General features: G+C 38.5%; 1 protein-coding gene across 1 annotated transcript; it reads right to left on the bottom strand.

Moving 5' to 3' along the window:
* Window positions 1–10,310: 10,310 nt before the first annotated feature.
* On the bottom strand, window positions 10,311–11,283 carry LOC127203584 (vomeronasal type-1 receptor 4-like). The gene has a single exon (XM_051162410.1). The coding sequence runs from the start codon at window positions 11,256–11,258 to the stop codon at window positions 10,311–10,313; it is 948 nt and encodes a 315-aa protein (XP_051018367.1). The 5' UTR covers window positions 11,259–11,283.
* Window positions 11,284–11,698: the final 415 nt, after the last annotated feature.

Raw genomic sequence — 11,698 nt, 5'->3', positions numbered from 1 at the left:
CAGTAATAGGTAGTTCTGGCATAGAAAAAAAAACTCTGGCTCATCAACAGGGACATCTTCCAAAAATTGTCTCAGACTCAGTCCTGGGACCAAGAGTTGCCTTGACTTCCTCCTCTGGCTTACTGAGGAACTCTATAAGGAAAATATCCTCCATCACAATTCTCAGGCCAACAATAGTCTCATTAACTTCAATAGAGTTCCAGGGAGTATTGAAACCTCTACTGTGTTTTATGTGCTATAAAAAAGAAGACGGTTTATTGAACTGCATCCTAGATGGAATACACACATGACCCCACTCTGCTGTCCAATTTCCTCTTTCAACTGTTGCCAGGGTCATATCCTCATGGATCTGCATGGGTGGCCTTGCATGCTCTTGTGTTGGGGTTGTTGATGGCTGGCATTCCAGAAGCTTGAAGACTTCTTTAAGGACATGACCTCAGAAAAGAGGATATCCCACTCCTTCTCAGAGTGTCAGACCTCTAAACAACGCCAGATGAACACTGTCAATGAATCTGTGCGTGACAAAAAAAAAAAAAAAAAAAACACAAAAACAAAAAACCTACTCTGAACCCGCTTGCACATGATCACTGGACTATGGCTTAACTCATCTGTTTTCTCTCTCATCTCTAAAGATATTAACCTGAAATTCACAACTTCTATTCTCTAAAGTCACTACTGATACTTTTTCTTGCAAGTGTTGAGGCAGTTCCCCTAAAGAAACACAATATTAGGTCCCTGTGAGCTCTGGCCACAATGTTTTCTTCACCTGGTCAATAGATTACAGGAGATTTATATAAAGTTACACCATTATGGAAAACAAAAATAGTCCCTTTAAGAAAACCTGCTTGTTGTTCCTTGATGTTTTGGGTAAAATAGACCAAGGCTGGGGAGCAAAAATCAAGAAAAGATGAGAGTCTTTAGGGGTGAAGGGACCAAAGGGAACTATAAAATGTCTGAGCCACAATGCCCTGCAATTCTTCTATTCCTGGAGCATCTCTCATCGCCTGGATGGGAGCTGTTTGTCTGTTCTAATAAAGTTTCTTTCTTTTTAAACCAAAAAAAAAAAAAAAAAAAAACTCTGTTTCTGATATTTTTGAGTTTCTCATCAAGCTGCACTTCTATATTTTCACTCCTTCAGCTGTCCACAGGATCTCTAGCTGTTATTTTGTGCCCAGGACCCTTCACTTCCCTACACTATCTCTCTCTCTGATAGATAGAGAACTCTAGAGGAATCTTCTCCTTTCACATCCAGCTTCTGATCTGTAATTGCTATGTTCTGTCTGGAATCCTGAGGATCTCTATTTTAATTCTGCAGCAGCCGCCATTTTACTGCCCTGCCCTCAGGTTGGGAAATGTTACTTAGTGTCCTGTAACCTCAAGATGTCTTCTATTTTCTTTCTCAGATAGCTAAGGCTTTCCCACCCACCCCTGCCTCCAGTTATTGCTCTCTCATTGAACTCCTTCCTCTCCAACTGTCAATTTACTCTGCTGTGTAGGAGTTCTTCATATCCAATGCCTATAATTCTTTTTCCCTCACAGTGAATACTTGACTAGAGTGCCACCCTTGAAAAGATGCCCTAATGCCATAGCCTTAAATGTGGGTTGCTGTTTATTTATCATAGAGTTGTTAACAGAACTACTACATTTCTGAAACAAGTCCAACACGTACATTTGTCCCCACAAACTGTACCCTGATCTTATGAACATGACTGGACACTATGGAAGCAGTTTATTTGTAATTGGTTTCAGTCATGAAATTCTCAATGTGATACAAAACTCAAGGAAGTGAAAATGTGGAAGAAACAAAGTGAAAAAATAAGAACTTGTTTAAACCGGGCGGTGGTGGCGCATGCCTTTAATCCCTGCATTCCGGAGGCAGAGGCAGGCAGATCGCTGTGAGTTCGAGGCCAGCCTGGTCTAAAAGGTGAGTCTAGAACAGGAAGGCTGCACAGAAAAACCCTGTCTCAAATAAATAAATAAATAAATAAATAAATAAATAAATAAATAAACAAACAAAAGAAGTGAACAGGTGTGTGCTTCAGTTAAAACAAAACAAAAAACAACAAAAAAAAAGGACTTGTTTATAGAGGAAAAAAAATCTCAAACATCAGGGTGTGGTAGCAGACACTTTTAATCCAGCATCTGACAAGAAGAGGAAACACGACATCCCTGATTTTCTGGATAACCAGGGCTGAATAAGGAAAGCATAATTCAAATGGAAAAAAAAAAAAAAAACCTGACCAAAGCAAAAAGCAAACAAATATTTAAACAAATCCTAAAACTCTAAGAAGTGATTTGAACGTTGACATCTAGAAATGTGTGTATCAGGTGTCTGAAATTTTTCACTGCCTGGTTCATTATGTCAATGACTAAGAATTATGAAAACCTAGCCCTTGAAGGGTGATGCAATGTAATTACATCAGTCCTAATTCATCAAGGAAATTCTTATGGGTTTGTCACTCTTGTGTATACATGAGCCACATACCCTAAAAGATAGATTAATTTTTACTGTGCTGTTCCATTTGAACTATATTGTTATCCAACCCATGCTTATAAAGTAATTTATTTGGACACATAAATGTGTAGCCTCATATTTGGATTTATTTTGCTTTGAACTTCTGTGTAAATAGATGGTGGTACACACACATACATGTATTAGACTGTAGACTTAAAAACTGTTTATGGTTATTGGAGTCCTTTTTTCCATTAATTTGCTTATTTATCAACTTTACATCTTGATCCAAGCCTCCTTTCTTTCCTCTCAATCCCTCCCCTCTTACACACTTTTCTCCCTAAACTCCCCTTCCCTACTCAGAGAAGGCAGAGGTAGAGTGTGGGTACCAACTGGCCCTAGCACACAAAGTCCGTATGGGATTAGGCATGTCCTCTCCCACTGAGGCAAGACATGGCAGTCCAGTTAGAGGGAAATAATCCTTATGCAGACATCAGTGTCAAAGAAAGCCCACTCTCCAGTTGTTGGGAGACCCACATGAAGATCAAGCTGCACATCAGCTACATATGTGTAAGGGCCTATGGAAAGTACATGTATGCTCTTTGATTGGTGGTTCAATCTCTATGAGCATACACGGGCCCAAGTTAGTGAGATTTGAGGGTCTTGTGCAGTCCTTGACCCCTCCTGCTTCATCAGTCTCTCCCAAAGCTTTTTCCATAGAACTCCATGGTCTCTGTATAACATTTGGCTATGTGTCTTCTGCATGAAGCCTCTCAGAGGAGTTTTGCTAGACTCAAGTCTACAAGCACAACATAGTAATACTAATAGGGTCAAGGACTGGTTCTTTCTCATGGGATGGGTCTCAAGTAGGGCCAGGGTCAAGGATTGGCTATCTCTCATGGGATGAATCTCAAGTAGGGCCAGTGTGTGGTTGGCTATTCACTAGATCCTTGTTCCATCTTTGTCCTTGTACATTTGTAGACAGGGAATATTTTTGGTCAAAGATTTTATGTGTGAGTTGGTGTCCTGATCTCACCACTGGAAGTTCTGCCTAGAAACAGGAAATGGGCACTTCAGGCTCCATGTCCTCTCCTTCTAGTAGTCTTCGCTAGGGAGAACCCCCATAAACTTCCCAGAGCATCCCTTATCCAGGTCGTTGGCACATCCCAGAGATGCCACTCACTTCCAATTTCCATTATTTCACCTGCATTTCCTTGCTTGCCTTCCCTACTCCTAATCTCTAACTCTGCTCCCCTTCACAGGTATACATTGTCTTTCCATCTTCTGGTACCTTCTTCAATCTCTTTCTTCAGAGACTGGAAGTTCTTGTCATACAGGTTTTCCTTGCTTCATTAGAGTTACAGCAAAATATTTTATGTTATCTTTGGCTATTGTGATGGGTGTTGTTTCCCTAATTTCTTTTTCAGCCAGTTTATTATTTGTATACAGACGGGCTACTGGGTTTTTTTTGTTTTTTGTTTTGTTTTTTTGTTTTGTTTTGTTTTGTTTTGTTTTTTTTAGTTAAGTTTTTTTTCCAGGTACTAGGTTGAAGGTTTTTATCACCTGTAGGAGATATTTGGTAGAACTTTGGGGTCACTTATGTACACTATCATACCATCTCTGAATATCGATACTTTGACTTCTCCCTTTCCAATTTGTATCCCCTTGATCTCCTTTACTTGTCTTAATTGTTATAGCTAGGACTTCAAGAACTATATCAACATATATGTGCAAAGTGTGCAGCCATGTCTTCTCCTGTATTTTAGTGGAACTGCTTTGAGTTTCTCTCCATTTAATTTTATCTTCGAAATAGCTTTGCTGTATATTGTCTTTAATGTGTTTAGTTATGTGCCTTGTATTCTTGACCTCTCCAAACCTTTGTGTGTTTGTGTGGCAGCGCAGGATTGGATTTTTGAGACAAGGTTTCTCTGTGTAGCCTTGGCTGTCCTGAACTCACTTTGTAGACCAGTCTGGCCTCAAATTCACAGAGATCTTCCTGCCTCTGTCTCTGCAACTGCAGAGATTACAGGCATGTACCACTGTGCCTGGCTACTCCAAGAATTTTAACATGAAGGGGTTTTAGATTTTTTTCAAAGCCTTTTTAGCATCTAATGAGATGATTATGTGTTTTGTTTTCTTTACTTTATTTATACAGTGGATTACATTGATGGATTTTTGTATATTGAAAAACACATGCATCCCTGGTTTGAAACCTACTTGACCATAGAGGAAGAAGCTTTTGATATGTTCTTGAATTTGATTTTGAGTATGTTACTGAGTACTTTTGCATCAGTCTTCCTAGGGGAAATTGGTCAGAGATTATCTTTCTTTGTTAGATCTTTGAATGATTTAGGTATCAAGGTGACTGTGGCCTCAACGATTGAGTTTGGTAATGTTCTGTCAGTTCTTATCTTATGGAATAGTTTGAGAATGAGATGTGTTTTCCCTATGCAGCAGAATTACAGATGCTGTCTTCACATCTATTCTGTTAGCCTATATCTTTTTTTTTTAATTGGGAAATTGAATCAGTTGATATAGAGATATATTAGTGACCAATGACTGTTAGTTCCTTTTATGTTGATGGTGGTGGTGGTAGTGTGTGTGTGTGTGTGTGTGTGTGTGTGTGTGTGTGTGTGTGTGTGCGTGCGGGTGTGTGCATGGAGGGGTGTTTCTCTTTTTGTTTACTTCTTTCTCAGCTACAAATACTGTATTTTTGCTGTATATATACTCATAAGTTTGTAAGGTTATTGATTGGTGTTGGCTGACCTACTAGGGGCCACACCTTTATAGAAAATAGGATTTTCCTGTCCAGAAGCCAGGAACTATCAATATCTCCTAAATTAGGCATCATGGACACCTCTCTCATGCTACAATTTTGCCTGACTTATATTGTGTATGTCTTGTGCAGGCAATAGCAGCTGCCATGCATTCATGAGTGCAGTGGTCCTGTCATAAGCAGTAGATATTATTTTTCTCTGATCCTCACTCACATCTGCCACTTTGAATTTTTCCAGCCAATTTTTCTTGATATTACCTGAAACTTTGGTATATATAGTATAGATATTTCATTTTGACTGTGCATTGCAAAGTCACTCATTCTTTGCACTTTGGTCAATGTGGTAGCCCCCTTCATAGCACATAGAAATGTCTCTGGTGAGTTTTGAGTGTTGCATTAATCAATGTCTATACATATAAGAGTTTATGTGGTAGTTTGGCATTGTGTCCATGTAGCAAAATAATGTTACTCATTGCATCTTAGTGGGCTGTGAGGTCCTTGGCCATGAATTCTGGCTCCTTTTGCAAGACTAACTTTCTGCAGAACAGTGTTTCTCAATCTCTGTGTCACAACCAATGGAGAACACATATTTCTGGTGGTCGTAGGGACCCACAGTCATAGGATATTTTTGCTGCTACTTAATAACTGTCATTTTTCTAATGAACAGTGTTTCCATTCCTAACACAACCAGAAATATTTGTCTTCAATTAGAAATGACCTACAGGTAGAGAACTGGTATTGAAAAGCAAGCCCTACATCCAACAAGAATTTAACTGGTTACCTCAATCATGGTTGTACCACCAGTGTAGCAATGTGGTCTTACTAAGCCAAGAATTGTAGCTCACAGTATTTACAGTTGGCTGAGATTGTGAACTATTCTTATCCCCCAACACTCTGAATACATCTCAGGCTCCATAGATGAAACATATTAATCAACGTGGACTTGATTTCTCATATACCTTCTCCAAAGTGTGTGATGTTTTCAGCAACAGGGTCTTGTTTTAAAAGTTCTGGTTGATAGCCAAGAGCAATAGCAATAGTTTGTATTGTTGAAGAGGTCTCCAGACATGCAGACCAGAAACTCAAGAATAAGCTTTTCGCCCACGGCCTCCTAGTTAGCAACAAGTTGAATCTGTAATGATCACAACATGCTACTCAGGGTGAATGCTAATGAACACTCCCATAGACACACATACATGGATGTTTCATATGATTGTTTTCCAATCATCATTAGTTTTAGTTACCCAGCCCCCGCCTGCATCTTCTACACCTATCCATTTATCCAGATAATAACAGTTTTCTGAAATGATTAAAATATATCATGAGTATAAATGTTTGAGGATTTAGCTATGCACATGTATATTTATATGTATGCGTGTATATGTATGTATGCACGCATGCATATGTGTGTTTGAGTATATGTATTTTCCTTGTAGATTCAGTGTTGGGACATTTATGTCTATTGTGGCATATATTAATTTACCTCCTCATGATCTGTTATTCTTTTTGAAGTGGGGAAACATGTGCCATTTTGAATTTAAAAACATAGACTTTAGTATTTGCGTTTATAGTTAAAAATCATAGTATGGATGTCAAGTTCACAAAATGGATTCTGATCATCCCACCTTATTATCAATGAGTGTGAAGATATTTCACAGAGGCTCAACTAAGGAAGTAAGACACACTTTGGATCTGTGTGATACCATCCCATAGGCTGATGAAAGTGCTAATAAAAAGTGCCAAAGGGGAAAAAACTGAGCACAGGAATTTACATCTCTATTTTCTGACTGTGAATTCAATGTTACCACATTTCTTATGCTCTTCTCAAATCCATCTTCTGTCTTACCTTGCTTCAACCTTATCCTGTTGGATGTTACCTTCAGACTGTGGGGTGAAAAAACTTTTCTTCTTTGAGTTGCCTTTGTCAAGTATTTTATCACAGCAACAAGAAAAAGAAGTAATACATCTCTCAAAGGATTTCACATGTTTTCTAAGTTCCAATCTTCCTGCCAGGATATGGTGTGTGTGTGTGTGTGTGTGTGTGTGTGTGTGTGTGTGTGTGTTGTGTGTGTGTGTGTTTTCCTGGCAATGTTTTAGTCCAACTCCACATTTGAAAATGTGTCCATTACTTTGTAGCAGTACCTCAGAATTCTATGAAGCCAATGGTAGGAAATTTTAGCATGTCTTCTAATAGTTCAATTTTTTTTCTTAAAATTTTTTTACTTAGTTTTATTTTATGTGCATTGGAATGTAGGTATCAGGTGCCTTGGAACTGGAGTCACATATGGTTGTGAGCTGCCATGTGGTTGCTGGGAATTGAACCCGCGTCCTTTGGAAGAGCAGACGGTGCTCTTAACCACTGAGCCATCGCTCCAGCCCCAACTTCAATTTTTTAAAAAGTGTTTTGGTTTGAGATAATTTCAATACCATAAAATTGCCCAAGTTACTAAACAGATTTCCCATCTAATTTTACTGAGAATCCCTTGATAAATATTAGTGCTTTCTGAGTGGGGACAACCCAGTGGCAAAATGCTAGCCTTACAAGTCCATTGTCCTAGGATGTTTATAGCTATCACTGTTTACATTATATGTCACACAGGCCTTACTACACATTCCCTAACGGAAGCGGAAGTACAGCTAATAATCTCGGTGGAATTGTCAAACCTAAAGTATTTATATCTAGGCAGCAACATTATCTCATTAAGTGGTGCCGTTGTGTTAGAAACAAAAACAACGACAAAACCCCAAAGAGTTCCCGTGAAAAATGAATGCCATGATTAATTGTAACATTTAACAACTTTTCTTCTCCAGAGTAAATTTACATCCAAATTATACTTTATGAAAATAAGTTTCTGGGGGCTGGAGAGATGGCTCAGCGATTAAGAGCTCTGTCTGCTCTTCCAGAGGTCCTGAGTTCAATTCCCAGCAACTACCTGGTGGCTCACAACCATCTATGATGTGATCTGATGCCCTCTTCTGGCCTGCAGGTGTACATGCAGGCAGAGCATTGTATACATAATAAATAAATCTTAAAAAAAAAGAAAAAGAAAATAAGGTTCTGTAATAAGACAAAGCAAACTACTGACCAGAAGAAACAGCAGAATTAGAAAACAAATCCTTAGTTATTTTGGAGCTTGATGACCCAATGATAATTTCTGTAATGTTCAGAAGAAGCTCACAGATAATGCGTTAATCAACTGATTATGGACAATCAATTCTAGTGAGAATTAAATCACACTAGATTTTAAAATGTTCAGTTTCATATAAACACAAATATGGAAATCGTTGTGTTTTGTGAGATGTGAAATACAAATGAAGCAAACTCCTGGGTGTCTATGTCAGGAATTTTTTAGACTAAACAATGTTTTGACTGACATTTCAATTTCTCCTATCATGTCTTCTATCCCTGAGAGTCTTTCTTTTATCTCTTGAATTCTGCTGCTGGTACTAATATTGCTTGTAGCTCTTGTTTTTCTTCCCTAGGTTTCCCATTTCCAGGATTCCTTCAGTTTGTGTTTTCTTTATTGCCTCTCTCCTTCCATTGTCTGGTCTTGAACAGTTTTGTTCCTTTCCTACTCCTGTTTAATGTGGGTTTTTTTTTTTTTTCTGTATTTAAAGGGATTTATTCATTCCTTTTTTAAATCCTGTATCACCTTCATAAGATGGGATTTAAGACCATTCCCAGCTTTGCGGAGATATTGGGCTGTTGCAGCAGCATGATACACGGGCCCCGGTGGTGCCGTGTTGCCTTGGCTCTTGCTTGTGTTCTGTCACTGCTCCTTAGCTCCCTGGTTGTCTCTTTAAAAAAAAAAAAAACAATCTGATGACATTTCTAGAAGACGGATGTTACAGCACGTATTATGTTCGGGGCTTGAGTCACGGAGATAACCACATGAGTAAAATGGACCAAACTGACCACAGGGCTATGGGAACAGTTATATTTTCCTTCCATTTTAAAGCGTGTCTTAATTGCGCATGGTAAGACATTATATTCTAATACATTCGTAGATGTACACTATGAGCTTGTGTAATATTTACCCTTCATTATCTCACTTTTCCCCTCTTTCTTACTCTCTTGATCTTTTCAACTTGTCAGTAGTCTGTATTTTCCTCTGTTTCCACTTTGTTCCTTGATTTCGCATGAAAAAAAAAAAATGGAATATATTCCTTTGTGAGGCTGAAAATTTTATTAACATTCATTCTGTTCCCATCAGTATTTCTACTCTTCCCTCTATTTTCATCAATTGTCATGCCAGTGATGACATGTGGAGAATTTTAGTGTCTACATATGAGAAGCAATAAAAAAAGGTATCTGGTCTTGAAAGCTGGCTCAGTCTATAAAATCTTCTAGTGACCTTTAAAAGGAATTGGGTTCAGTTTCCGACAACGGTCATCAAGTAGCACACCGTTGCCTGTAACTTAAGCAAGAGGTTCTAACACAGTATCCTTGCCTCTGTAGTCAGCAGGCATGTGTGTTGTGAAAATACAAACACCTAGGCACATACACAAAATTAAAAGTTTTAAATGTCAAAATTTCAAGGCTGAAGAAATGGCTTGGTGGTTAAAAGCACTGACTGCTTTTTGAGAGGTTCAAGGTTTTATTTCCTTTACTCAGTGGTGGCTCAAACGTACCAGTAATTCCAGTCCTAAGAAATACAAAGCCTATTCTATGCTCTGCAGGTATTTTCTGCATGTGATACACAGACAAATATTCAAGAAAAATGCCCGTTCGTATAAAAGAATAATTAAGGCTTACACACACACACACACACACACACACACACACACACACACACACACACACACACAAAACACACACACACATCATTTCTGGATTTCCGGAGCCATCAAGTTAAGGTCTGTTGTCCCAGATGTATTTTTTTTTTTGTGTGTGTGTGTGTGTGTGTGTGTGTCCACCTGTAATATCCTAATATAACAAGAGCAGTTTGTATTTGATGATAATCTTAAGTACTTGAAATTTACCCATGATTGGATAGTAAATTTTTTAAAATGCTATGAAAAAAAAAATGACTACTGATCACTCCACAGAATAAATGAAGCTCATCTCATACCTTAATGAAGCTATCTCTTACTAAAGCAGGGTAAAAACATGTTGGAACTAAACTTCATGTTACTGATGAGAACAAAGGGACAAAATATGGGAAAACATATTTCTAGGAATGTAAATACACTTACTCCCCATAGCATCGGGTACTTAAAGTAGGTCGTGAAGATGACCACAATGGAAGAGAATGTGTAAGAGATGACAAATGTGCACACCAAGACGAGGATAGTTTTAGTGGCTCTGTTTTCCGGTGATACTTTTAGTAAGTGCTGGGCACTGTGAATATGCTTGACTTGTCTTTTATGCCTATAAAGCATACTCACCATGGAGATACTTGAGTAGGCCATGAGACCCAAAAACAGTCCATCAGAGAAACACAGTAAGAGCAAATAGAGTGCAGTTGCAAGATTGCCCGAAGCAGACCAGGAGCAGTACCCATAACTCATCCTGTCAGTGACATTTTTGTTGTACCTGGGTCCTGACACTCTTGCTGGAGTCAAGATGTTTAAAAACAGATGCACGAGCCAGCTGAGTGAACAGGAGGGACCGATGTACTTGGGGGCTCTGTGTTTGAGCTTCATCCACATGGAGTTGCTAGAGCAGATTGTGATTGCTTGGAAGCAACTCAGTAGGCACATGGCATAAAGGGACATTCCTCTTGTTATTCGGTACATATACATTGTCAATTTACACCCCAAACCATCCAGGAAATCTTTAAATCCGTAATCGGACAGTGTCTGCGGAATGCCTTTTGAGACGATAAACAAGTAGTTGGCAAAAGTCAAGTGCTCTACGATAAGGTCTTTGGGCATTAAACGCTTCCCAGTGAACATCAAAATGACGTAATGAAATAGTATTGAGGAATTGCCAAGCATTCCAACTGTAATCTGGGTCAAGAGAAAAATTCCCATTGCTACATTTTCAGAAGCCATTTTAATTTCTATTAAAAGAGGACATAAATTCATTATGGTTATTAGCCCCTAGAAATACATCATCATTTTTACATTATTTCATCATGTTGGGGAAAATAATATATTTATCAATTTGTTGTATTTATATGACTCTCCAATTGAAGAAGAAAGTCGAAGGCTTTGTTCTTCATTAAAGTTAATAGTCTCTATTTTTGAAATGGAAAGTTTTGGATATATTAGCTAAAGGAGAAAGTTTTTTACTGTGCAAAGGGCCACATGACTTTCAACATGGCAATCAAGAAATCAAGACTGACAGAAGTATAGATTTGAGGCTAACCTGGTTTATAGAGTTCATTTATGGAGAATTCAGTGCTATACAAAGTGCAAGGCTGTCTCCCTCAGGCCCAAAAATGATTAACGTTTTCACGGATGTTGTCAAAGCACAGTGATTTGGGGGCCCATTTTCAAAGGAAGGATTGTTAAGACAATTCTGA

This window comes from Acomys russatus, chromosome 19, assembly GCF_903995435.1.
Source record: "Acomys russatus chromosome 19, mAcoRus1.1, whole genome shotgun sequence".
NCBI classification, from domain to species: Eukaryota; Metazoa; Chordata; class Mammalia; order Rodentia; family Muridae; genus Acomys; species Acomys russatus.
The sequence above is the reverse complement of the archived record's forward strand: the minus strand, read 5'-3'. Positions and strand labels throughout refer to the sequence as shown.